This window comes from Lonchura striata, chromosome 5 (assembly GCF_046129695.1).
Source record: "Lonchura striata isolate bLonStr1 chromosome 5, bLonStr1.mat, whole genome shotgun sequence".
In the NCBI taxonomy this organism is placed as follows: Eukaryota; Metazoa; Chordata; class Aves; order Passeriformes; family Estrildidae; genus Lonchura; species Lonchura striata.
Window position 1 is genome coordinate 2,235,654 of NC_134607.1, and position 27,945 is coordinate 2,263,598.

General features: G+C 44.1%; 2 protein-coding genes and 1 long non-coding RNA gene across 4 annotated transcripts in view; 2 read left to right on the forward strand and 1 right to left on the reverse strand.

Annotated features, from left to right (window-relative positions):
* Positions 1 to 3,826: 3,826 nt before the first annotated feature.
* Positions 3,827 to 12,774, forward strand: GABARAPL1 (GABA type A receptor associated protein like 1). The gene is made up of 4 exons (XM_021539194.3): positions 3,827 to 4,018; positions 7,586 to 7,664; positions 8,656 to 8,774; positions 10,079 to 12,774. Exons 1-4 carry the CDS (start codon positions 3,929 to 3,931, stop codon positions 10,142 to 10,144), a joined length of 354 nt encoding a protein of 117 aa, XP_021394869.1. The 5' UTR covers positions 3,827 to 3,928; the 3' UTR covers positions 10,145 to 12,774.
* A 6,940-nt stretch (positions 12,775 to 19,714) lies between these two features.
* SYCE3 (synaptonemal complex central element protein 3) overlaps positions 19,715 to 27,945 on the forward strand; it is a 34,204-nt gene continuing 25,973 nt past the window's right edge. Inside the window, exon 1 of one of the 2 annotated variants that reach the window (XM_077783191.1) lies at positions 19,715 to 20,045. Coding sequence is in view for 1 of the 2 variants with exons in the window: in XM_021539196.3 (XP_021394871.1) it covers positions 20,028 to 20,045 (18 nt within the window). In the remaining variant the exon portion in view is untranslated. The remainder of the gene's footprint in view (positions 20,046 to 27,945) is intronic. The other variant, XM_021539196.3, reaches the window with a different exon arrangement.
* Positions 24,858 to 27,771, reverse strand: LOC116183135 (uncharacterized). Its single transcript, XR_004147682.2, has 3 exons — positions 27,712 to 27,771; positions 26,691 to 26,793; positions 24,858 to 24,886 (listed from the first exon to the last, which is right to left on the reverse strand). It is a non-coding gene; the product is annotated as an uncharacterized LOC116183135 (long non-coding RNA).

Genomic DNA, 27,945 nt, shown 5'->3' on the forward strand with positions numbered 1-27,945 from the left:
AGATCCAGTGCCAAGAGAAACTGGTGACCAGTCACGAGGGACACAGCAGAGACACCAGGCAAGGACTGTGCCACGGGTGGCAGCGAGCAGATCAGAAGCACGAGTGCCTTCAGGTGTGCCATCTGTGGTTTAATCACTGTTCAGACCACAAAGCACAAATTTCCTGACAAAAGACACTTTGATATGCGGAGTCCACACTTAAGATTAAAAAAAAAAAAAAAAAAAGTCTGTAGAGGCAGAAATGACCCAATAATGAATAATGGTAATAATGAAAGAAACATGCAAGGGAGTCCAGAGTTATAAGCAGGACTGTATAGTACGGCACAGGCTGCAAAGCCTGCCCCCAGGTTCTGTGCAAATATTTGTCTCCTGCTCCTATGCATGCAGCATTGGCAATGCTTGGGAAATCCCTCGTGTAATGTACCACATGACCTGCAGATACTGCAGTACAGAACGTGCTCACAGTGTTCTGACACTCTAGGTTAAGAAAAAATATATTGTTTTGACAGTCCTTGAAGGAGCACTTTGTGCTGGCAGTCCAGGGTAGGAAAATTAGCCAACACCATTTCCAGTTCCTCCCTCTGGCAAACGAATCCAGAACGTGGGGTTTGTCACATGCCCATGGGCTGACATTTTAACAACCCTAAGTCAGATGTTTAGATGTTTGTCACTGCTTCTGCATGTATCATCTTCCTGCCTGTTTTGCCAGTGACGTTGTTGTTATTATTGAAGCTGAAGGAGAGAGCTGGGAATTCGGTGCCTGACAAAGTGGGGAAGCAGGAGGAGTCTTGGGGCTGCACATCCAGAGCTGCACCATCAGGGCAGGGAGAAACTTCAGTTAGGGCATTTGCTGAGGAGAAGTCATTGAGCAATCTGCTCACAGGGCCATGTCTTTGCATCAGAACAGGAAAAAAAACCTGGCACTTTTCTCTGATTTGTCATGAGAAATTAAAACCAGGTGTTACCTTAGCTGCCTTGGGAGAAGTCCTGGGGATAAAAACAGCAATTCACATGATAAGAGGAGTTTGAGATCGGTCTGTTTAAATTTGCCAGAATATGTTGGTGGCTTAGGTGAAACAGACTAGAAAACTTCCTCTCTTTTGTGCTTGAGGAACATCACTGCAAACCTTCAGTACACCTCAGCAACTGCTGTGCTGCAGGCAGTCAGGAGGCAAGGAGGCCAAACACAGGCTTGACATAAAAGTTTAATGCCATGAAACCAGAATTTTCCTTGGGTCTAAACCCTGGGGCTCCTTCAATCTGAGATATTTGCTATGGAACTGCAAAAAATAATTCCTTCCTTCTGACTCATCCCTCTGAGCTCCTCTGACCTGGCAACCATGCGAGAACATTTACGTGTCCTAGGACAGACAGAAACGTGTTGACGGTGCTTCCTGTACAAACCTGGTGCACATGAACTAGAGAAAGCTGGGACACTGTGGCTGGTGACATTCCCACTGTGGGCTGCTTGATCCTTAGGAGATTTGGGCATGCACCTGCTGGAACTGGCCATTAGCAAGAAGTCACTCCACCCCATACTAAATAAAAGTATTTGTATTAAAAAAAAAGTAACTGTAATAAAAGCTTAGAAAGTAAAGGACCTGCCAGAGTTTTTGCAGACACACTTCAGCCATCCAAAAGTAGGTGTCATGATTCAGGTGAGAAGAATCACACCCCAGCACACCTTTTCCTACCCCTGTTCATCCTCAGTAAAGACACGGGGCTGAATTGGGAAATCTGTGTCTTTTTACCTCTGCCTTTGGTGTGGCCATGGAGAATCACCTCATGCATCTGGCTGTTCCACTCATAGTCTGCTATGGCTAAAACACCTGCACAGATAAAAGATCAGCCTTGGCAAAATTGTGTTTCCTCTAGGTAAAGCATGCAAAGAAAAAATAATTTAATACAATCCAACTCATTGAATTGTAGCAATTTATTTTTGTCCTGATTTGAGCATGCTGAGCCATTCATTAATACCTGCTCTTCTGCTGATCAGTGAATAATTGTGAGTTGATCTACTCCTAGGGGAAAAAAACCCAGATATTTTATGTGCCAGCTGAGTAACTGGGCCGAAGTTGGCTGGGTGTTTTGGCTTGTTGGCAGACCTTTAGCTGCCTGCTGTTTGCAACACGCATCTGGGGTGACCCATCATATGGCAACGCTTTCTGCCAGAGAGGTGCTACAAAAAAGGCAACAACCCAAACCCCAGCAGCCACGGGGCCAGTCCAAGTGAAACAGAGAATTTTGGAATTCACTTAAGTTAACAAAAGGAATTAAGCATTTCTATTTTAGCTTGTAAAATTATGTGTTGAATTTTAACTTTTTACTTAAGAAACCAAAGTACAAAAGGGCATAAGAAATGCAAATTACTGAACCTTCTTGCATAAGCAATAAAAAAAAGGGATCAAAAAGAAAAAGAAACCAGATAAAGAGGCTCCTCTATCTCCAGACTTATCTCTCAGACTGATACTTGTACTCAGATAAGCACCAAAAGACTGAAAATGCATGCGCAGAGAAGAAGAGTACTAAAGTTCAACCATGAGGATGACTATGATCTTCAGCCTCAAGAGACCACCAGGGACCCCCGTGCGACCACCACAGCAAACTACGTGTGCCCAGAAGGGTGTAGACTTATTTAGCATTAGGGACAAGGGCAGGCGGGGCCAGGAGTTAAATATGCATAGAAAAGTTGTGTAACGTATTGCATATGGAACACCTTTGGGAATAAAAGTTTGGGTCAGATTAAAACTCAGTGTGCAAGTCTTGGAGAAATATCTCACTTGTGCCAGGCGCTGACCGTACATACCCCCTTCATAACTACCCCAAGTTGTGGAGCCTATTTATTTATTCCTTCACAAGGATGAGCCATTATTTTTGTGTATGCAGCACAATTTTTTACATTTCGCACCACACCCATCGGGGCAAGTGGGGCCACCCAGGCCTCTCCTGGGGAGCCCCGAGCCTTGTGCCCCGCTGAGGCTGGTGCTGTTTTGACAGCCCTGAGTCACACTGCAGAGGGCATGTATGTATTAAAAAATAAAAATTGTGTTTAAATGCTTGTGTTATGTGTAGTAGATCTAATTTGCGCCATTTCTGGTATGATAAATGTGATATTGAATATTTGTTGGAGTATACATGTTTGTATTAGGAGTCCCCCCCAACCTCACAGGTGACACCTGGTGTATATTAGAGCCCGATTTGATGGGCCATGTCTGGAGAGATACGGGATGCCCAGAGATGGATATGATGGAAATCCTTGGGCAGATACATGTGAATGCAGGGTTCCCGTAAACTTCATCAAGGGATCCAACAACTCCAGACACTGAATTGTTCTTCCTCATCACCAAAAAAGAAAATTTTTTTAACCTATGGACTCTGAATAGAAGAAAAGACTGATTGCAAAAATCTTGACCTCAGGCGGAATTTTCCCTATAAAAACCACTCATGCCAGGATGGAGGCGTGTGGGCACAGAGGAAAACCTCTGCTGAGGCTGACTCCTTGTTGCACACCCAGGGCCAGCCCCGGGCTCGGCTCTGTTCTTTCCGTGTGGCTGGATAGATAGAATTGGATTGCAAAATAAATATTTTATTTTTTCATTTTAATCTGGCTGGACAAATTTTCGTGTATAACAGTTGTTTGTTTATGTGCTGCCGGGCAACACATCAGTGCACGAACACTGACGGAAGGTGCCCCCCCTTCCTTGCCGCCCACCTCTCCCTGCCCCGGCCAGCGCGGTGCCTCCCTGTGACGTCAGGGGGGCACCTCCGCGTGACGTCACCCCTCCCCGTGACGTAAGGGCGGGGCGGGGCCCGGGCGTGACGTCAGAGCGGCGCTGGCGGCGGGGCGGGAGCGGCCGCGGCTTTGTGCGCAGCGCCGGCCGGGCGGAGGCAGCCGCAGCAGCCGCCAGCGGAGGGACAGCCCGGCGCCATGAAGTTCCAGTACAAGGAAGACCACCCGTTCGAGTACAGGAAAAAAGAAGGGGAGAAGATCCGGAAGAAATACCCCGACAGAGTCCCCGTGAGTGCGCGCTGCCGGGCGGCCGCCTTTGCGCTCCGTGCTGGCCGCCGGCTGCTGCTCGCCTTGTTTTGGAAGGAAATGAGTTTAGTACGGATGGCCGTGATCTCGCTGCTCTGATTCGCATCCCCGGCTGCTTTTCTCCCTAGAGCGAAGCTGGGGCTATTCGCGATGCGCGGAGGGCTGCGGTGCGGGTGGGGGTGGAATACACCTTTTCCCCGGGATGCGCGGTGACTCCGCGGTGGGAACGCTGCTGATCTTTTTCTGGCATGCGTGGGGGTGAGTGGGCAAGGAGCTCACCCGTGTTTCTGTGAAAATGGAGATCAGTGAGGCGGTTAACCGGGTACTCTTCATGCTAAACACGGTCTGCATCCGGGTCATCTCGTACGTCCCTGTTATTTTTATTTTACTTCACTATGGCTTGTCTTTTCTATATAGCCTTGCTCTTTTCCTTTGCATGAGCAGAAAAAAATGATACTTCTGGGTCCTTTTACCCTCCTGTTTAATCATCCTGTGGAGAAAATGTCACTTGGAATGCAAGGTCATCTAGCTAAATTTTGCTTCCTCATTCTTAGGCCCCTTTGGAGTGCCTACGGGAAACTTCTGGCTTCATAATTCCGAATAATTATTGGGATGAAAGAAAAAAAAAAAAAAAAGACAAATATAATTAAGTGTAGAGTGTTTTTTCTTTTTTAATAAACATTTTGCAAGTATTCTTTTTTTCCTTCCCCACTGGAGAGGTCTGCCCTAGATAGACTGCACAACTGTACTGCATTCAAAAAAACTGGGTCCTTCCTGAAAAACTAATGACAAAGGGGGAACAGTTACACCCCATGTTTTCCCTGCAGGCTAACAACATTTTTTTATCTTGGGAGTGACCCTCAAATGGACTTGGAAACAAGTTTTTGGAAGTCAGTATTTGGGTGCCTTTGTTCTCTCTTTTTTGGCATAGGTTGAGCATGCTTGAGGTGTGTGGGGTTGGGTATTTAGGATGAGGGCTGTGTAGGTTGGGTGAGAGACAAGGTGTAAATTGAGGATTAACGTGGCAGATTGCACAGCAGGCCATGACAAATGTGTCGGGAAGAGCCCTGTGGGGAGCCCAGGACAAGGCCCAGTCTGGCAGGAGGTAAAGAAGGTCAAGACAGGGGCTCATCAGCAGAACTTTGTAAAGAAAACCAGGACCAGAATAACAAGGTGTGCTGGAGTTAATGATAATTGGAAATTATGCACAGCAAGGCCCAGATGTGAATTATTAGGGATGGCCTCTTGAATGCAGCACTCTGTTCTTCACATCACTTCTGTGTCTGCCCTTCCTGACAGCAGGATCCTTGAAGATGTCATCCTTTTGGCTGCCTACGCTGCAGTGCCGTGATACATCTCAGCATTTTGATGAGATTTCACTGCCCTGCGTTATCACAGTCGCCACTCAACAGCCAGGCAAATGTAGCTATCTGTATTCTACCCTTACGGTTTTCCTTTTAGTTGTTTTTTGGTTTTTGGTTTTGTTTTTTTTTTTATGTATGGGAAGGGTTTAGTGGCTCGGAAGAGATAAGCTGCATTATACAGCAAAACTGACTACAGTTGCCAGTCAGATGAGCAGAGCATCTCCATTCCTTCCGTGCATCTTTGCAGGAGGGAGATGTCCCTTAAGCTCTCCTAAATCAGTGGTAATCTGATTTAAATCTCTCCTAAATCTTTCCTAGGGGCTTAGAACCCCCAACAGTCACCTCAAAGGCATGACTTCTTTTCCTTTATTATCTAATGACCAATCTACAATCCCCCTCCTTCCCCCCCACCTCCAGTTAGGGAAGTCACAGCAAGCAGTTTGGCTTGTCAGTAGCTTTTTAAATTGGAGGCAAGAACTAAAGGTTTTTCCCCACTGCAGTTTATTGTGTTAGCTACTGCTTTGTTTGGCTGTGCTGGTAAAAAATGTGAGAAGTGTTGTGTGTTGCTGTTCAGTGAGGTTGTGGTAGTGTCCTTCTCTCACAGCATTTGCCAGCTGCATCTTGTACAGAAATCCATGTCCTACCTCAGACTCCCTGAAGGAGCTTGAATGCCTTGTGCTAACTTAGGTACTTGAAAATCTTGAAGTAGCTGAGGCAACCATGTTTCTATTTTAAAATCAAACCTGGAAACTTCAGCGGGTTTGGCTGTGCTGGCCACATCCAAATGGAGCACAGGGAAAAGATGTCCTAGTTGGTACCTCTCTGGTGTGAGATATTTTGCAGACACTCACTTGGCTTTAGAAAGATTCAGGTTAGCACAGCACCATGTCCAGGCTAAAATACGCCAAGCTCATGATAACATTTTGTTCTGGTGTGGTGTTTCACTAGTGGGTCAACATCATTTTGCTTCCAAAGAAGTCTTAGTCCACAGCAGTCCAACTTTTTCCCTTACACAACAGCTGTATTTGGGTTGCCAAAGAGCTATGGGAGCATGGAGCCCTTAGAAATCAGTCCCACAGTGTTTCCTGTGGAGTATTTACAGGGTCTAAGGAAATTAAAAAGTTTAGGAAGTTCAGAAAAATCCAGCTTTTGCTTTCATTTAGGTGGTCAGAATGGCTTCTGCAGAACAGCAAGCCATATAGATTGAAACATGATATATCTTTTACCAGTTCAAAAATACACATGAGGGAAAAAAAAGCCTGCAGGTTTTTTCTGCACAAACACAGTAGTTCCAAAGGTTTCAATGGAAAAGGAGATCAGGTCACTTTGGAATAATTCCTGCTTCGGAGGTAAATATTTTGCCTAGCTCTGCTAACAAAAAATATCTTTTAGCAAAAGACCTCTTGATTTGTTTGATCCTAAAGCTGCAGAGCTTTGTATTTTTCTGTGTTAGAATATAAGGAAATTAGTATTTTGTGTCAAGAGGTCTCAGTGGGTCCAGCTGCCCAGATGGTAGGCTAATTATAATTATTGTATGTTTACTTGATTAAGGAAATGTCCATAACTATGTGAAATATAGATAATAAACTTAAAGGATATGAATTTCAGAGTAGATGATGACTCCTGAAGAACTGGAGATTTTTAAAAAAATCCCCAATGAGCTGTAGTTTCTCTTTAATTCTTTGCTTCATTCTAGAGCACTTGGTGTTGGTGAAAGTAGAAATTAGGATGTTGGACTACTGGGAGTAGAGCTGATTTTGTGCAAGGCAGTTTGGAATCGTAACCTGGAAACAGTTTAACTTATTTGTGTTCATGTATTGGCCTCCTGACAGCTTCTTCACACAAAATTAACCTGAATTGGGAACATCAAGGTGTCCTAATTATTTTTTTCTCAGCCATTATGGTTTATTTTTGTGTCCGTTCTGGATTATTTTTTTCACTCACCATGCTTACTGCTGTAGGCCTGGGCTCCCAGCACAGCTATTGGGAGTGATTTTAAGTTGTCTTCTGTTCTTTTTTTAAGTCATCTCACCTGTGTGTTCTTTAAAGTTGTGTATTTGTTACAGATTAAATACCTAAAGGCCTGCTAGCACCATCAAAGTGTAATCTCCTTATCCACTGATGCTTTTTGGACCATTTTGGTGTATGATACTCATCATCTGTTTCTTGCTCTCTCTTTTTCCAGGTAATTGTGGAAAAAGCACCCAAAGCCAGAGTACCTGACTTAGACAAAAGAAAGTATCTCGTGCCTTCTGACCTCACAGGTAACAATGTCTACCTCCATTCTTCCTGATTTTCAGTGAGAGGGTCTCAGAAGTGCTTTCTACTCTGTGGTCAGCACAAAGAAAATACCCAGATAGGCTCAACATCTCATTTATCTGCTGTCTTTGTTATATTTATACCTTATAGCCTGGATTACAACATGCAGAATTCTCTGAGATCTTTTGAGGTATCTCACTGGTAGCTTAGCGTGTCACAGCTGAGTTCTAACCATGACAACAGTGACTAAATTGTGTATCATGGGCAGTGTCATCACCAGTCAGTGATGACCTAGCTGCAGAGTTGCCAGAAGCTGTACTCTTGTTGCAGGAAGAGAGAGGTTCTTGTAATAGTTCTATTCTTTTTCCACCCCATGGCTGCAGTCATAGCTGCAAAGTTCTTTTTCTGAATGGTCATGGTGATCTTAAGTGTGATTACATCTGTTTTTATTTAAGAACATTAATGAGTTAAAGGAACAGCATTTCTTCTTCTTGCAGTATTTAATGGATTGTGAAAAACTTTCTTGTGCAATGTAGTTCAAGTAAATAATAAAGATTTTTTTTCAGGAATGGTATAACCATTTACACCAAGACTAAATTGTCTGAGGTGTTTTTGATCTGTAGAATTTAAAGGATAAGCTAGCTAAAGGTCTTCTCACCAATCCCCTCAGTAGAGTATTTCATACCATAGTAGGTGGAGTGTGGATTTAGAGGGGACATGGTAAGAGGTATGTACCTGAGAAATTTCCAGCTCTGAGTGAATTGGCTGCTCATGTAGTTACAGTCATGAAGTCACTGCTTTCTTCTATTGCTTTTTTTTCCTGCATTGTTCATTTCCCCTACTTTTTATATACAGCATGTGACTTCCACCACCAAAAGAAAACAGCCATGGTTAGGGTTAAAATACAAAAATAAACAGCAACAACAAAAACAAACAAACAAAAAAACCTCTTCAACATTCCTTCTGCATCTTAAGGCATTCTTTGTTCCTCTTAAGTTGGTCAGTTCTACTTCTTAATCCGAAAGCGGATCCACCTGAGGCCGGAAGATGCTTTGTTCTTCTTCGTCAATAACACCATCCCTCCCACCAGTGCTACCATGGGCCAGCTGTATGAGGTAAGCATAGGGTTGGCAAGAGCAATGGCCAGAAGTGTCAGTGGTTTCAGCTTGGTCACAGATACCTGAACAAAGGCATCCTCTTGTCCTGAGCTGTATCCCATCACCTGGTCAGGGGAGTTCCATCCCCCAGCCTTATCAATTCAACTAGTTGTTTGCTAATTGAAAGGGTTGTGGCAAATACTTGCCCCAGCAGTGATATACTGCTCCTGCTACTTTAACAAAGTATTGAAATAAACCACTTCCTTTTCAGAGGAAGGATTGGGGCTGGGGGGAGGGTGGAGGACATAGGTTTTGCTGTGTAAACAAAAGAGATTTCCTTTTAGCCTGTAAAAGTAAGTAAAAAGCCAGTAAAAGGACCAGTATCACTGGGCATCCGTCTATAAATACTTTCTTAGGGAATACTTATTCTTTGTCTAGAATTACTTTTTCATTGCTTGTACTGTATAAGTGAGGATTACATAGGATGCTGCAAGCATTGCTGCCTACTATTTCTACTCAGCAGTGTTATTTGTCAACCTTAAAGGCATATTGGATTTCCATATTTCTCAAATCTGTAGCTGTTATATCATGGGTGGTTTGCAGCCTGGATTGATTTCTCCTTGATTTCTCCTTCTGCTGGGCGTTTTAATAAAAGAGCTCTGGCGTGGTGCTGTGAGCCTTGTTTGGCCTGTCACTTTTTGACAGTAACTGGACACTTCATCAGTCTGTGTACTGATGAAGACAATAAAAGATAACACAGGCAGAGTGTTTTCCAAATCTGAACACGTTGAAGGAAAGTGTCTGACTGTTCAGAGCTGAGGTCAGATCTCTGTTGCTGGCACTCTATAGAATTTTTGTGTCAGTGTAATCACTTAACATCTCAGCTCTACTGCCCATATGTAAAACAGGACTTAGAAATACAGCCACTTGTCAAAGTGTTCTGAAAAATTAAAAATACCCTCTAGAGGTGATTTTTGACTTGTTAAATCCTTCCAAGTCTTTCTCTCGATCTTAAGACCATACCACTGCTGAGATACTGGTGAACAGTCAGAGCTGTTTCTGTTGCATGCTTGCAACACAGCCTGGCCGTGGCTCTTCAAGTAAATTCCCTGTGTACAGAAACGTGTCCTGCCTGTGTGTAGAAGAAAAGCTGTGGTCAGGGCTCTCTTTGGTCTTGGGAAGCAAAGCCCTCGATGTAACCGGAGAGGTACAGTGAAAGAGAAGTTACCTGCTCATGTTACAGTGATCTCTGGGTTGAGCTTTCTCACTTGTAGTGAGTTTCCAGCCTTGGCTCCTCACTTTGTCCCTTTGTCCCCTGGCAGGATAACCACGAGGAGGACTATTTTCTCTATGTGGCCTACAGCGATGAGAGCGTCTATGGCAAGTGAGCAGCAGCCCCCCAGGCATGCAGGCTGGATGGACTGATGGAATGGATTTACGGGGAGGGGGTTGCTGGAGAGGCAGAAGGAGGATGCATGAGAAGAGAAAAAGAGAACTGGAAGTGAACCACATGCACAATGTCATCAGCTTCCACACATTAATTATAACCATTCTTTTTTAAATTGAGGGGAGTCAGGGTAGGGGGACAGGGTGAACTTGAAGACTAATGAGAGGTTCCACACTGCGGGGGTGGGGAAACTCCACTGTTCACAATTCTTCTCTTGCCACAGCTGGAAGTAGTTAGTGCTGGAGGCTGCTAGACAAGCCAGTGTAGTGAAGCTCCAGGAGAGTGACTGGGCAGGATGGCCATTTTCGTATAACGCTTTCATTGGATGAAGAAGGCATGCCATGTATTGTACACTGACCTTGTCCTGTCTTGTCCATGGCTCCCATTCAGTGAGCTGTGAAATACTTCACTCTGCCCACACAAGGCTGTCCTGTGCTGACAGTCCTCGCTCTAGCTGCTACCTGTGAATTGTTCTGAGGATATTGTGTTTCTCATCATTTCCATCAGTATTAGAAGGGCTGGGAGCTCTGTCCATCAGTATTAGAAGGGCTTACTGTGAGGGTTGGGAACTCCTCAGTTATGAGACATGAAGGTTGGAGAAAGGAAGGAAAAATTCTGCAGTGTTTTTCCTTTGTTGCTTTAATTGCAACTGCTGGACAGAAAAATGACCCTTCTGTTCTTTTCAGTGTAGTCAGCTGAAAAACCTGTAAGCACAGGGGCTAGAAAGGACCTCAAGAGCCCACACCAGCTCTGAGACAGGACTGAGTATCCCAAACATGTCCACCATGGCTGCTCATCAAACTTGTTCTTACTGAACTTCACTGAGGAAGGTCCTGGAGGCTGCTGAGATTGTCTGTTCAGTTCCTGGCTAGCCTACGAGTGAGATTGCTTTCCTGATACCTAACTTCAGTCATCCTTGCTGTGCATTAAGACAACTAACTACTAGTGGTTTTGATTTTGGTGAACACAGAATATTATCTATCAGTGTTGTCCTTGTACCAGTCTTCTGCAGATTTGAAGATGGCAGAGTTCCTGTGGGATTAGCCTTCACTTCCATGTCTCATCCCTGTACAGCCCTTGCACCATGTGCACAAGCGTAGGAAATCAGTCACTGCCACATGTGTTTTGCTGGCTTTTCGTAATTCGGTAACAGTGCCTCTCTATGCCACAAGAGAGATTCTTTTATCTTTTAGACTTGAAAGGAAAAGGGAATGGATTATCTGTAGATTTTTTTTCTTATTTTGTTTTAAGCCAGTGTTCTTAGCAGGTTGTCAGATGGGTGCTGTCCTGTGCAAGCCTTATGCTGTCATGCCAAAGCAGTTTCTTCCCAGTGGCACGAACAGCAGAATTTCCCATTACTGCCGTAACTATGATGAAGAAATAGGTCTTGGAGAGTGAGCTGACTTTCAGGAAAATTCTGGGGTCTTACCTAAAAATCAGAGAAGTAAGCCTGAATTACTGTAAACATTCCTACATTCAAAAGAGGGACCAAGAGGGAGGAAAAGAGAAGAAGGATGGAGAATACAGGTGAATTGCAAATCAAGTTGAGGGCGTTTGCTCAATTTACTTAGTTGTAAAGTTAGATCACTGTTCCCTGTATTCCTCAGGAATGAGAAATCAAGATGAGTGCTCCTCTGAGTATGGAGAACAGGAAATCAAGGTTCAGCCTTCTCTGGCTGTTACATGGAGGTGCACAAGGCAGGAGAGCTGATGGGAGTGTCAGGTTGGAGTTACTGGCAGAACTGTGTGAAGGTGAGGGAGGGCAGCATGGTGGGGAGGGAGGGAGGGTTGGTGGTGGCAACCTGTGTAGGGTGGGAAGTACCAGGAGAATGGGAGAGAAGGGAGGAACCACAAAGGATGCAGACAGAGTAGTCAGAATGGGCAGACAGAAAATGAGGGAGCAGATGATGAAATGGTTGGCATAATATCCCCAGTATTACATCCGGAACTTCAGGTTTGGTGTTCCATCCTGTGTTCACCTGGAATAAATGCATTTGGATGAGTTGTACCTACTGCCAGCTTGGATAACTTCAGTTTCTGCCTGCACTGCTCAGTCCTCTCTTTTAGACTCACTCTCCTTCAACTACCAGGCTTTCTTCACATTCTTTGGGTGCAAATCTGCATCAATCTCTTGTTTTAGGAAGCTCTGACTATTCTGAAGCAGAGAACAGACCCAGGAGGCTTTCTAGGATAGAAGAGAAGACACAGGCAGATGGTGTGCATCTCTCTGCTGCTGTCCCACTTGTTCATGCCAAGCACACGGTTAAGCACACTCAGGGGAGAAAGAGTTGGCATCTGGGGTGCTTGGTTTTGTGTTCAGTCCTCCCCTCCCGCTGCTGGGTTTAAATGACACGTGGGACTAATCACAACTGTTTGTTACGTGTAGAGTTTATGATTTAATTTAGTTCTTTTACAGTTCTTTCAACTGAATTGTGGCATTTCTGTTTTTGTGCTAGTATTGTACAAGGTAATGATGGTAATTTTTTTGTGTTGGTTAGCTGCAGGTTCTTGTAAAATAAAGTTCAGACTAGAGCTTAATCAACTTATCAATAAAGATGCATTTGAAATTCATGGATTGGTCCAAAATGGGTGACTAGCACTTCTTCCCTATGTGGGCTTGTATATAAAGAGGTAGAACTTTGCCAGAAATTTTGCTGCTACTTTTTCCCACAACCCCAGGTTTACTCTGTCCTGTCTACCAGGATAAGTCCCATCTCCTATTTTTGGTGGTATTGTCATATACACACCTAACTGTGTCTTGCCATGCCACCAGTGGGACCTTGAATTAGACCTGGATGATGTAAGAAAACCTTAAGATGCACAATGAATACACTGAAAACAATGCATTTTCTGCCATTTTAAGGCCTTGAACAGTGATGGGGCCTCGGGGGCATCACCAGCCCTGCCTGTCCCTGCCAGGCACTTTGGGCCACATGTCCTGATGCCTGTGGCTCGGGACTGTTTGTATCTGCCCTGGCGCTGTCCCCATCAGCCCCTCAGGACTGTGGCCACCTGTGCTGGCACAGCTGCAGCAGGGCTGGCCGGCAGCTGCCCTCAGCGCTGCCCAGCCATGAACCCTCTGAGGTGCTGCCCAGCCATGAGCCCCCTCAGCACTGCCCTCAGCGCTGCCCAGCCATGAACCCTCTGAGGTGCTGCCCAGCCATGAGCCCCCTCAGCACTGCCCTCAGCGCTGCCCAGCCATGAACCCTCTGAGGTGCTGCCCAGCCATGAGCCCCCTCAGCACTGCCCTCAGTGCTGCCCAGCCATGAGTCCCTGAGGCACTGTCCTCAGCGCTACCCAGCCATGAGCCTCCCTCAGCACTGCCCTCAGCGCTGCCCAGCCATGAGCTCCCTGAGGCACTGCCCAGCCATGAGCCCCCCTCAGCACTGCCCTCAGCACTGCCCAGCCATGAACCCTCTGAGGTGCTGCCCAGCCATGAACCCTCTGAGGTGCTGCCCAGCCATGAGCCCCCTCAGCACTGTCCTCAGCCCTGCCCAGCCATGAGGCCCCTCAGCCTGGCCAGCCATGAGCCCCCCTCAGCACTGCTGTCAGCACTGCCCAGCCATGAGCCCCCTGAGGTGCTGCCCAGCCATGAGCCCCCTGAGGCACTGCCCTCAGCCCTGCCCAGCCATGAGCCCCTGAGCCACTGCCCTCAGCCCTGCCCAGCCATGAGCTCTCTGAGGCGCTGCCCAGCCATGAGCCCCCCTCAGCACTGCCCTCAGCCTGCCCAGCCATGAGCCCCTGAGGTGCTGCCCAGCTATGAATCCCCTCAGCCCTGCCCAGCCATGAGCCCCCTCAGCACTGCCCTCAGCGCTGCCCAGCCATGAACCCCCTGAGGTGCTGCCCAGCCATGAACCCCCTCAGCACGTCCCAGCCATGAGCCCCTGAGGCACTGCCCAGCTATGAATCCCCTCAGCCCTGCCCAGCCATGAACCCCCTCAGCGCTGCTTCACCAGGCTGCCCTGGCAGGCCGGCAGGATTCCTGTCTCGTCACCTATGGATGGGGATTGTCCCCACCTCTGGCTGTGCCCCGCTGCCTCTGGTGGGTGCAGTAGAACAAGTCCCGTGTGCTGTGCCAGCCATGTTCCTCATGGAGCCACATCCCCGTCCTGTGTCACCACTGCCGGGGCTGAGGTGGAACTCGCCGTGGGAAAAAGTGAGAGAGGCCCAGGGTGCCCGCCATGCCACAAGACTGTCTAAAGGTAGGAGAGAAAAAGATAAGGAGATCTGGGATTCCTTGAAAAGGAAGCCCACAGTAGTGACAAATAAGGCTGCTTTTCCTTGTGGATATTTGTGCACTGAGGGGAAGGAGTCCTGCTGGGAGCTGGCAAAACCAGCAGGTGCCATTTGTTCAGCACCATGACTCCAAGCCAGGCTCTGGCAGTGCGTGAAGAGGAAAGGGATGCACACTGTCATCTGGAGAAGCAGTGACAGAGTGACAGACCTGCCACTTCCTTCCTGCCCCTCGCTCCCTCCTTCCATGTCACCCGTGCTTTGTGTGGGTCCCTCTGGCTGAGGGGGCAGCAATGGGCCATGGTGATGCTCCAGCCCTGTCATTGAGCGAGGGAGTTGCTTGTAGTGATAAAGTCAAGAATTACAACACTGAAATGCACCAGCATACCAGCATAAAAATTGCTATGCTGAATAGGACCTTCTCTTTCTGCTGCATAAAGAGAGGAGCCACTGTGAGAGCTTCTGGTGCTGCTACTGAGGGAGAGGCAGTAGCTCATCCTGCATTGCAGCCTGCCCACAGCAGCAACTTCTGAGCTCATATCCACCACTGTGACTGAAACAAGCTGCCCCTGTATGGCAGAAGGGTGCTGTGACTACAGCCAGATGGGCATAGAAGCAGCTAGAAGCATATACTATTAGCTGAAATAATTTGTATTTCAGTTTCAAATACAGTAAAGATTTTTCTGTGTGGATTGTGGTATTGTCTGCTGGCTCAAGTGGAAAAGTGGTATAAAGTATATCTAAGTAGTCATCTCCCACTCCCCCTTTCACCCCTTTGCTAGGAAAATGGTATCACAGAGATGTTTGTACTTGCCATACTGCTTTGCATGTTTGTATCAGTGCCATTAACACAAAATGTGCAGGCCAGTACATTGCTAAATGTAATTTACCTAGTCCAAATGTGGAATATTAGCTGGTGCTCCAAGGCTGGTTTATTTATAACCTTTGTTCTGTGGGTTATGGAAATTGTATTAAAGCAAGGCCTGGGGGAAATTATGAGCTCAGCTGGTTTAGAGAGGATAAATAATTAATTGGTCATTATCACTGCACCTGGGATCCTTTTTCCAGTCATCCTGATGCTTTCCTTTGAAGAAAATGTTTTCCTGGAGCAGAGACTACCCAAGTTAAGAGATCCCTTATTATGGGGCCTTAAAACATCACTGTGAAGTACATAGCTGGACTAATACAAAAAGTCCCACATTGTGCTAAACACTGATGTTTTCACGTCCATAAAACAGTCATGTCTGAGATGAAAGAAACACTGACTAAAACAAAAGTAAGACTACCAGAGGGAGAAAGCCCAGCTCATTGTTGTCAGTCTCAGGTGGTCGCTTCCCCAGGGTGAGGCACAGAGAGTGACTGGAGAGCTCATTGCTGGCAGGGCACTTGCAGGACTGACCCAAGGAGAGCACAGCTGACCACAAACAACAGCTGCCTCAGAACTTGTTTCCAATCTTTAGGAGGTGTTTGTGTTCCTGGAAGCTTGCAGGCATCCCAAAGCACAGCTCAGGCCTGGATGTAGATGTGTTACAGGAATTGATTAATATTCTACTGAAAAAGCTGGATCTTGCAGCACCTTTCCATAAAGGAAGGGTCTGGTTCTCCCTGATTTTGCACTCTGGCCAATGCCATCTGCATGTTGTACTGTTCTTTGGGAATTAAAAGATTGTTAATAACTGCTAAAAATAGTGATACATGGAAGCAGAAGGAGAATGTAAAGGTCCTAACTTTCAAGTGAAAATATTGCTAGAACTGCATTAAGGTTGAATGCACTGAATTATTATTAGCTGAAGGAAAAACTGATTCATTTCCTGGCCACTCTTTATTCCCCCTATTTCTGGGAGGAGTTTTTGTCAGAGCTCAGGACCCTGTTCTGGCTTTTTGTCACAGCTCTCTCTTTATCACTTGAGCTGCCTTCTGCACTGTCCACACACCATTCAGAAACCTAGAGAGCTTTCAGGAGGTAGCAGTGCTTGTGCCTCACCATCCTTGAGCCAGTGGATATAACCTTTTCAGGTTGATAAAACTTTGGGTTTGCTTGGGTTACTTGACATCTTTACAATTTTCCATGTAGTAGCAGACCTTGAGGTCAGTGAATGTAAACCCCTCCATTAAGAAATCCTTACTGTACTGTTTACTAGGGCAAAAGCGTCCCCATTCAGAGTTGCCAGCACATGTGGCAAGTGTCACAGCTGCCACCAAATCTGCAGACTGCTTGCTGCTGAAAATCTGGATTTGCTCTCCCAAATAGGATCCCTTCTGCTAGTGCTCAGCATTATGGATGCTGTTCCCAAGGGACTGATGGAGCACAAGGGGTGACAACAGGGTGGCAACTGCCTGCAGAACTCGAGAGTGTTTCCTCATGTGTCAGGGGGATCAGGAGTTCATGGTGTATCCATTTGTACAAAGAGCTCCCCTTGGTGTAAACCTTTTGTTTGCATCTTGTGTCCTGTTGTATCCTGCTATTCCTTCAGTAGCACCTGCCCTTTTCCCAGCAAGATTAGCAGGAACAGAAAGCTTTCCCCACCCTCTGGTGACCATCCAGCCACCTTCTCTCTCAGAGATGACAGAAGCCTGAGATGTTCTCTCACACAGCATCCATCCCCCCTCTCCATGACCTGGGGTTCAAAGACATTTTGCAGCCACTGAGCAGGGCTGAAAATGCCTCACATCCCACATCATTCCCACAGAGAACACACAGCTGTGAACACACCACCTTGCCCACACACCCAGAAGTGTGTGGCTACTTCCTGTACCTTATTTCCTGTACACCACACCGTGCTCATCCCAAACACACCTGAAACACGAATACATCCACCTTTTCTGCCACACCACCCACCACAGAGTGAAAATGAACACAGGGTGGGAAAAATGCATGGAGTAATACACAGTCATGGACTTCAGGTGATTACAGAAAAGCTTGCAAGTGTAAAAGGAGGGAAAAATGAACCTGTAGTTCTCACAAAAGTCTACAGCCACTAAAGTGCTTCATCTATGAAGTGCAAAAGATGCTGAGAAAGCACTGTGTTACGGGAAACCCTGAAAGAAGGAAGGTACACACAGCCATATTTCAGCGGTAAAGAACCTTGAAATCCCCCTCTTTCCCTTTGCAACTGGAGGTGAAAATTAGAGTCTGAAAAAGCAGGACCCTTCTGACTAGGACTGGATTGTGCTGGGATGAAAAGAGGGAGGTGAAGCTGCTGTATTTTCAATTTGTGGCATGCAGATGGAGGTAGTAGCATGGTGGAACAAGGTGTGGGAGGGGAGTGAGGACAGATGAGTGAGGAGACTGCAGGACACATATGAACCTGGCAGAATTGCCTGGGAAGCCCAGCACTGAAGTAACATATTGATTTCCAAGGCAGGAGTGAAAAGGACATAAACTAATGCCAAAGGCATTACAGAAAAAGCTCATCCAGATTAGGTGTGAGGTTTCTCCAACAGGCATTCAGGCTGCAGGTACAGGACATCCTAAATGCTTTTACCTGGTGTCACACAGAAAACTCTTGGCAGGGCAAGGGAGGGAACAGCTCACACAGGGAGGACCCTTCTTTTTCTTTAGAGATGTTCTGAGCCCAAGAGCAAAATGAACATATAATTGAAGACATGGTATCATTATGCAGATATGCTGGAAATCTAGCAAAGTATTTAGGAAAGAAAAAGTAGACAACAATGGGTAAAACAAACCTTTTAGAATGAGAGCCAAGAAAAGGCAGAAGTGAAGCTGCAATTCACCATGTAAAAATGTATATAATAATGATGGAGAAGGTGGTGATACAGATTAGAATCTGAGATAAGTATTGCTCCACTTTCCAGTGGTTGTTCAGATGTAATATTGGAATATTTCAGATCTCGCTCACTCAGTGCATTTTTTCTAAGGACCACACAGCAGAAAATGAGCAGTGACAGGTCTGATCATATTTCATTAGTTTGCATGCTATTACTTCACACTTACATACTAAGTTCCATATGCCAGTCTCAGTTCTTTCAGAAATTACCTATTCGGACTCTCAGTGGCCCCATGGGGAAGCTCTCACTGTCTCCAGCCTGCTGCTGGGGAAATGGAGGTGCAGACATGGCTTGCCTCAAGGCCATGCAATGAAACAGAGTCAGAAAAAAAAGCCTTTGTCTCCCTGATCTCTAGAACTTCTAATAACAAGCTTCTGCTCTTTACATGGCACAATTTGAAATGTGGATTCTGTACATTCATAGATCTTTCATTAATGAAAGAACCCTCTCATTAGCTCTAGGAACACAGTGTTGTAACATTTTGATGTTCTGCCATTTGTGGACTGGAAAAGCTCTGATTTCTTTGCCAGAAGCAGCAACAATAAGGTAGTTCCTTCTCTTGACACACTGCCAAGGAAACACTGCTGAATTGTCTTTGAGCAACAGCTCTCTGCAAAGCTCATTGATACATTTATCTGTGCCTTCTTTCTCTGGAACAAAATAGAAATCACAGTGCAGTCCTGGGAAAAAAAAAAAAAAAAGCTCATTTTCTTCTTGTAATTTGAATTTTGTTGGATTTTTGGCAACTTTAAAGTATTTAGTATCTGGTCTTCCATTTTACTATGAACATGTTTCATAAACTTTGCAAATGTTGACTGTTCCGGAAGGCAGAATGAAGTGGGTATTTGGGCCAGTTTCTGAGCTCTTGAAAAATCACAGAGCTGCTCAGGCTGGTCCATATTTCAGTATCCTTTTTATTGTAATATTCTCATATTTTTCCAGAAAGCAGAAAACACACACAAGTAGGGCCTCCCATGCAGAAGGAACTGTAATTTGGCATGGTGCACTAACACTTCTCTTGACTTGGGTGTTGTAGGCCAGTTCCTCCCATAGCTTAGACATTTTCTCTGCTTTCTGCAGCTGGTGTTACGTTGTCCAAACTACAAAATTACAAAATCTCCTCTGCAAAGAATTCTGGGTCAGAGCCTGCTCCCCAGGGAGGATCTGAACATGCTACCTGCTCTAGCAGCATGTGCTTGAACAAAATAATAAAGAAACAATTCTAAAAGGAAAGTAAGCCATGCTGGCAATTCAGAGTGAAGTAGCAACAAGAACACCACTCAGTGATTTAAAGTCTAAGCTTTGCTTACTGAGGGAGATTATTTAGTGGGTGGCTGGCAATTTCTAGCTGTGAAACACAAACCCACACATACAAATAATCCAACTGAAAACTCTATTTGTGTCTGTGAGGGGTACCAGGGGCAACAAGTCTGTATTGAGCAGGGTTTCTGTAGCAAGGCTGCCAGGCTGCCATGTGCAGGAGCTGCCTCACAGCTACTTGCAGCCAACTTTGATATGGATGTGAACAGCCCAGGATGCTTCAGAAACCTCAGCCTGTCAAAACCAGTCAGAAGATCCCCAACAGAAAATATGACACCCCTGCTCAAGCAGATTTAAGGAAGAGCAACACCCAGAGCAGGGACTGCGAGGGACTGAGGGACTGTGATTTGTGGAAAACCCACATCAGAGTGGAAGAAAATGAGCCAAATGCATGGATTGGCAGAGAGAAACCACTGCATTCCAGCCTCAGCCTCCTGCATTGCCCACCACATCCTTGAAGGGGCAGGGAAAGATTGAGTGTAATGCATGGGAAAAACAAGGTAAGTTGGGACCAAGGTCTCAGGCTTCTTGGGAGTGGTATTGAACTGAAATCGACTTGGGAGGAAAAGGGGGGGGAAAGTGTTTACCTAAATATTTGTTTAATTGTTTCATTTTTCTTTTTTTTTTTTTTTCCTCAAAGGCTGAGTCAGTAATCAAAAATTTGCTCTAGCTGGTGATAAATTAAATTAAATTCTCCAAGTCAAGACTGCTTTTGCCATGACAAGTGCCCTTACTCCACCTGGTAAAACTGTCCAAGAGCAACCTGTTGGTACAGCTTGTACATGTACCAGTTCCAACTCAAGTTTAACCTTCTGTGTGATGGGGTTCATGTCCTCAGCAACAATTGTTTTAGTGCCTAATGGAGGTGGCCAGAAAGTCACCAAATTCATCATTTTCAGGTCAGGCAAGGCTGCTTTAGATTTCTCCACATGTTAATTAATGGTCACTTCTGATATCACTAATATGTTACAGTGATGTTTACCAGTTCCTCTGTGTTTCTTTTTGATCTGCACCTGAATTATTGGGAAAGCAAGGCTGTAGTTCAGAGCCTTGGGTGAGCTTTCCCCCCACAGCTGTTTCTGCTTTCCTTGTTTTCCCTAAGACTTACCAGATTCAGAACTCATTTTGTCTGAGTGATAGTTCTGGGCAAGTTGCATCACATGACAAGCCTAACTTCCATTTCCAAAGGATCTCAAAGCAATCTACAGAGATTGATACTAAAATGATCCTCCTGGTAATGGAAAGGCAGCTGTTCTTCAAGCTGTAGAAAACAATCACAGACCAGCTACCTACAGGGTAGAAAAAGCATTAAAACCTCAGGGCTCTGAAGCAGAAGAAGGGGAATCCTGTCTGCTGGAACTGGATCAATACTTGCAGAAAACCTGAAGATAATTCATTCATGAGCATAGTTTGAAAGTAATATTCTGTTTCCAAATGGCATGATTTTGATTGGAAAAAATGAAAGAGCCATGCATAATGTGGGAGTTTTGAAAGCAGTAAAAATTAAAGACTAATTTACATAAGGAAATAGCAGGAAAAAATATATAGGGTGGCTACAATTTGGTGATTGTGTGTTTTCTGTGGATTTTTGTATTGCCTCTTAAAAAGTACAGAAAAAGAGATGGGCTGAACTAGTCTAACTTAGTGTGAGACAGAAAACCCCTGGTTATTCTGGTTTTCCACTTTCAATAACTACCATAAGCTTTTTCTATTAAGAACTCATGCCTTAGTCAAAGGATTCAAATAACCACTGCTTATGTAAGATATTTATTTGTCTGCCTGGTGGGGTGTAGGAGCTGTGAATCTCCAAAGTGTGGAACAGAGATTAAAACGTCATCAGATGGGACAAATTCAGTAATACTAGTGCAGGACCCAAGACCACAACATTAAGTAGGATTCACTGCTATGAAATTTACACAAAAGCTTGTCAATCCTGTCAATTCTATGAAAGTATTTACAGTGGAAAGGAGAATAACCATATCCTTCCAGCTGGATTACAATGCCAAAGGAACTAATACATTTCTCTGGAGCAAGAAATACCAAGAGCCTTTAAAGGTTAGGAAAGAGCATCAAAGGAGCCTTAAGAATTTACACTAGAAAAAAAAAATATTAGCTGCTTGTTTCTGCTTTCACTGGCATTACAGAAAAGCTTCAGGTTGGGTTTTATCAGAGCATGCTCTGCATCTAAAATCTGAGACAAGATTCTGCTCTAGGCTACATTCCTGGCACTGAGATTGGTGGAGCTGCACAGTAACATCTTGCCTAGTCAGTAAGCACCAGCTTAAAATCTCTCTCCTTCTCTGGCATCAAAACAAGTAATTTGATAAAATCAGGTTTCCTTCAAGAATTTTTTTTTTTTCCTGGAGAATGTAACACTAATCAAATGCACTTCATCAAAATACTTGGGAACTTGAAAGAAAAAACAAACAACAAACAGAACAACAAAATTAATTAGCAGTCTGACTCACTCACATGCTTTATTTGATGTCAACTGACAAGACTTTGGTCCAGAAGTAATGAAAAAAAAAAATTAAAGGAATTTACATTAATTGAAAATATCAAAATGTACGTCTGCAGAAACATTACATTTAATTGGAAGTTTATTTCAAACATATTACTTGCTGCTAGTTAATTACTGTTGCAAAGCATATTTTAAAGGTTCAAAGTGCATAGAACTGCCAGATCTGGCAGCATCTGCTCCTGTAGGAAGTTGATAATACAGGATTTTTTTACACACATGATATTTTCTTCTGCTTTCCTTAGCTATTCTTAGAAGTTCTCAGCAGAAAATCAGCTGAAAGTTCCACCCCAAACCTCAATAGTGGAATTAATGAATATTTCACCCCTCTAATACCCAAAATACAAAATGTTGACAATACAAAGGAAGTCAGATCACAGTAAAAAATTCCCTTCTTCCTCTGTGATTAATATTACTAAACAAAATAGACTAGAGATACAAAATATTTTAAAAGTGCTAATTATCTAAACTTGTTTTTTCTGCAGGCTTTTTTTCCCAACACTGTGTACACAGCAGAATTGCTTTCAAGTTGTATAAAATACCATAAGGAAAAGGTTAGCCATTTAACACCCTGAAGGCAGCATAGAACAGAAAGCTAACAGGGTTTTCACCAGGACAAAAAGCAAGGCATATATATTTAATATTATACTTCTGTTTTTCTGATTAGCAGCTCAGCAGTGTAGAGTGCCTTTAAAAGAAAGCTGTGCTGTAATTTTTTTTTTTCTTAAAATGTGTACACACTGGTTTCATTCCATAGCCCAAATAATTTCCCACATTTCCAGTGCTGGTATAGTTTGTAAATCTAATAGTTGATTATCGAAAAGTCACAAACTTGCAGAAGTAACACAATCCTATTTCTTTCATGCCTCAGACTCTATAGAGAGAATGGGACAAAAATTCCATGTGCAGAGAAAAGACTTGTATATTCATGAGGAGCTATCATACATATTAAACAGGAGACTGCTCCTCAGAGGCTGAAACAACACCCCAGGTGAGAGGAATTTAAAAGCCAAGGATCCTGCCTGGTTTGCTTTTCATTCTGCTAGGAAGAAATACAGAAAACAACAGAATTTACTGAAGTATTTGGAGCACCACTCCTGTTTTTCTTACATGCTCTGTTGGGTTTTGTAATTCAAAGTTAATGGCTCTTATATAAAACTAAAGAACACAAACAAGTAACTTTTCAAATTGCTTCTGAACAGGTAACAATTTTAAAATAACTAAGGTATGATGAGAATTAAACATTCTTTAAGATGCCTATGAAGAATGCAGGAAAATAATAAGCTACTATTGCATAACATTAATTAACCTTACATTTTTTAATACTAGAGGAGTAATAAGATGGCTTTTTCAGAAAAATTCTTTAGGCAACAACTATTTTGTCATCTCAGATGTCCTGGGTGTTACATTAGTATCTCAATGTTATTGGTAAAAAACATCTTTATTTCTGTAACAAACATACTTCTTCCAGCTAATTTTAATAAAATATTTTGTGACTGCTTAGGGCAATAAACCTGAAAACATAATCACCAGTATTTTAAGAGATACTGTCGTAAAATACCACCAGATTGTCCCTAAAAAGTCATCACAGTCATCCTGTCATGTAGTCAAGGTGTTGTTGCACAGCACAGGACATTTTTGATTGTGGCCTACTTGTCACAAAAATTGGAACTATATTTATCTGTCTGCTGAATCCCATGGGAAGAAGTGCTGGATGAGGAGTCTGGCAGGAATTCTTTAGACTTGTTATTTAGGGAGAGACCTGTTCTGGAGGAAACTCTGAACAGGGGGCAAACAGACCACTCAGGGATAGTGCAGGGCACTTGAACCATGGCCAAGATGAGTCTTAGGACAAAGGGACTGGAAGATTAAGAGCTGCAATCATTTGGCTACAGAAAAAAGTAAATTTGTCACTTCTTAATCCCTTGGGGTAGGAAACTCTTCAGTGACTGTGGCTGTACTTCTGCTGCAGTGTTATTGCAAAGTATTTCACCCCCTGCTCTCCTGACTCTGTTCCTGCCACCAGCTTCCTTCTGCTTTTTACAAATCAACAAATGGACTAAGCAATAATACTGGGCAGGAAACAGAAAAAGTGACTAGGGAAGGAATTGTTAGAAGCAATTCATGTTTATTTTCAGCTCAAAAGGGTAGCATGTTCACTCCTTCACAGCTATTTACACAGCAATGTAACACCAGAAGCCGTGCTCCAGTTTTCTCCAGGTACAAATATAAACCACAGAAGAATTTAGGTTAGAAAGGTACTGTGGACATCATCTGATCATTTGCAAAAATAGGCCAGCTTCAAACTTCAGGCTAGCTTTCAGCTTTGGTGCATGTCACCAATGTCACAAAAGAGGGAAATAAACTCAGAACTTGCATGAGCTCACAGATTACAAACTCACCTCTCCCTAGGATTTCAAAACAGCAGTGACAGTGTTCAAGTACCTCTGAAAATGACTGAGCAACTCAGAGGAATCTCTCCTCCCCCTTCGTTTTGAAGACTGTCTGTCACTAGGGGAGGGCTATGAATGTGAACATCACCAGAGTGATCGTGAATGAAGCCAGGAGCAGCACTCAGACCTCCTGTGGCAGCTGCATTCATTCCTTGCAGTGTGGCAGCTGGCACAGGAGCAAGGAGCACAGCTCCTCTCAGAGAAATTTCACAGAAATCAGGCCTTAGCAGAGCTCTCCAAAGACAAGGTCCACAGAGGTCACTGAGCAGATTTCTTACAGATCCATGGGGCAGGGACTTGACAGCTGGAAGCACGGATGGCACCATTCAGCAGAACAGTACAGTTCTGTACAGGGCTGGTGGACTCGACCCTGTGAGAGACAGAGCACACAAGCAGGGCAATACTACAGAGGGATCCCCACTTTGGCAGGGGGAAGAACATCTCACAGCTTTGCAGGGAAGAGACCTGCTGCAGTTAGACTCAGTGAGCTGATCAGGGAGGATCCATCCTGAGACACAGGAGGTCTGGCAGTGAGACTTGTGATGCCTGGAGCTCAATGTGAGGCTTGCAGTTTGCCAGTCTCACACTGGGCTCTCCATTTCCCACCACTAAAGAGCAAAATGTTCTGTCCCACGAGGGACTTTTTGCTGTTCTACTAAAGGCATTTGAGACAGAAAGTATAAAGTATTCCAGTTAAAGTATGCAATTAAAATCATCTGTATGAGTGTGTGAGAGGTGGAAGCCTCTGCTTCATTAAGGTTATCTAATCAAGGTCTCATTCAGGACAAAAGAGCATAATGAGGACAGAATTATGAAACAGAAATCCACAGACACAAACATTCAAGAAATAACAGACAAAACTGCAAAGACCAAAAAGTCTTCAGCTACTAGTTGATGGGCCATCAAAAACCTCCAGGCACAGCATTGGACAGGAGCACCTTGGGCTTTGGAACAGATAAGAAATGTGGGGTGAAAGTAGAGCAGGAAGATTTGAGTACATTCAAGGTGGGCCTTCATGCCTGTGCAAAACTTGCTGAGGAACTTTTAGGGGATGAGGAGGAAAGAGAGAGGAGGAGGGGAAGCAAGGGATGGGTCTGAGCCTTGGGAGCAGCTGATGATTGCAAGCACAATCACTGTATCACAGTCCTTTGCTTGCATGTGTACTGTCTCTGGTGGGACCTACAGACACCAATGTAGCAGCTGTGTCCATTAGTCAAGTCATGGGTTTTGAAGGGTAAAGAAGAAACAGTGTGTGAGAGAGGAAAATTTGGGGCCATTTCTGAATGTGAACACCAACTCCCTTCCTTCCTACAGGGACCTGCTTTTTGAGATTCGGCATTTCAGAGTCAGCTTCCCCAGCTGTGGGTTCTGAGGGCTGAACTCATTACAAAAAAGACTCAGCTGAGGCAGGCAGAAAGAAGCAAGTCCCTCTTGCAGAGTGCCTAAGGGAAAGCCTTGTCTTTGCCAATGCAAGGAGGTGGTGGGTGGGTCCTAGAAGCCTTTTACGCTCTCCCTTCCTCCCAGAGGGAAAGAACTGCCATAACAGTGCCTGGGATTTGCTCCCACTCCATCCTGCCCTTGCCCCTACAAAGGCACCCACCATTTCACTGGTATTACTGATCACCAGGAGATAAGCTCCCTGTGCCCAGCAAGATTCCTGGCTGGAATTCCAGTCCTTCTTCTCCTTGGAGAAGGAGTAACACCTGCCTCTGAAGATCACCCACTGCTCAGGGCAGCAGGGACATGGGCAGCCTGAAAAAGAATCATACACGTCTCTTCCCACTCATAGTCATGCCTAGTTCCTTACAAGTACATTTCACAAATGCGTTCTTTCAGAAAATGATTCTCCCCAGTTACAGTAATGCCAGCCCTGGAGCTTTTCTGAGACTGGTAAAGGATCACAGCCTCTGAAGGAATCTGTGAAGGGCATCCATTTTCCAGATGGAGATAGGTGTGAGAGTAAGTCTTCTTTTAAAGAGAAAAGGTCCATGCTCTTCTTGGACCAATGAGCAGAGCTCTGCTGTGCTCCCTGACAAAGTTCTACATTCAAATGAAGTATTTTCAGTGAAGGAGATTTATTTACCCTTGATAATACAACTATTATTATAAAACCTTGATAATAAAACCATTATTATTATTATTATTACACCCTTGATAATAAAACCATTATTTACCCTTGATAATAAAGCCATAAAAATATTATTCCCAGCAATGTCAAGAAGAGGATGCCTAGAATCACTGCAGTAATCCAGCAGGTACTAGATGAAACAAAAGAACCTAAAAAAAGAAAAAGAACATAAATGTGAGAAAGGTGAAGTTTGCTTAACGGGACCAGCTTTAAAAATACAATTCACATCAAACTGCAGTGTCAGTTTATCTCAAGCCTGCACTCATGTCAGAGTCCAAGAACGTCTGAAAGAGTTTATTTTGATATTCCACACATTGATAATTTAACCTTTAATAGCAAATTCACTTATTTGAAAATGTGATATTTCATGAGATTCTGATTTATCAGAATCAACCACAGCTATGTGTTGGAAGCACAATACAAGAGAAACTAACAGAATGTAGCAATTTCAATAAAGACATGAAGCACAATATAAATGTGATTGTCACTGGCAGAATTTATTAATGCTCACCATTACAGCGCTGGCTAGCACCAGGAAGAAATAAGTATCAGGAGATATATATATATATATATATATACTGTTCCATGCTGGTTTTGTTAACTTAGAAGGACATTCACACTCTTTTGATTAACTCATGAACAAAAATTTACACAGCCAGCTGATATAATCAGCTGATCCACCCAACTGACACCAATGTTAATAAAAAAAAATCAGTCACTGCATACTTCATCAATACATTGCACTTTCCTTTGAGAGTCCCTCCCTTGAGATTAAGCCCATTATAGGGGCTTATTGATCAGTCACAACTCAGCTTTGCATCTGAAGGGAAATCTAAATACCATGAGTGTTTTGATACAGCACCAACAGAAGTTCCTAGATCACTCTGTTGGAGCTGTAAGTCTTCAAATTTAACCTACATTAAACTGCCCATCCTTCCCAATCTCAAACAGCAGGACAGAAAGAAAAAAATTTAGCATACAAATGCAAATCTCTAATTCAGACACGAAATCTGCTAGACTGCTTATTTACTAATGCATGCATCTTTTCCATTATTAACAGACATTACCTTTGTTCTTTATGTCCTTGTTCCTCTCTGTTCTTTGTCTTTTCTGTTTCTTGGCAGTTCTGTGTTTCACATCCAGAGAGAAGTGTTCCTTTTTATACCCGTCAGATGCTTTTAAGTGTTGCTTTTTAAAATGTTGCTTTACTTGGAATTTAGAAGTCCCATCTGCCACAAAGCCTGGATGTGGATCTGGATTTCCCTGAGGGGCAGATGAGCTTTCCTCTCAGCACTTTGGAA

Coding starts and splice junctions, on each gene's coding strand:
- GABARAPL1 (XM_021539194.3), top strand. CDS start 3,929: ATGAAGTTCCAGTACAAGGAAGACCACCCGTTCGAGTACAGGAAAAAA. Junction 4,019..7,585: donor AATACCCCGACAGAGTCCCC/GTGAGTGCGCGC, acceptor CTCTTTTTCCAG/GTAATTGTGGAAAAAGCACC. Junction 7,665..8,655: donor CGTGCCTTCTGACCTCACAG/GTAACAATGTCT, acceptor GTTCCTCTTAAG/TTGGTCAGTTCTACTTCTTA.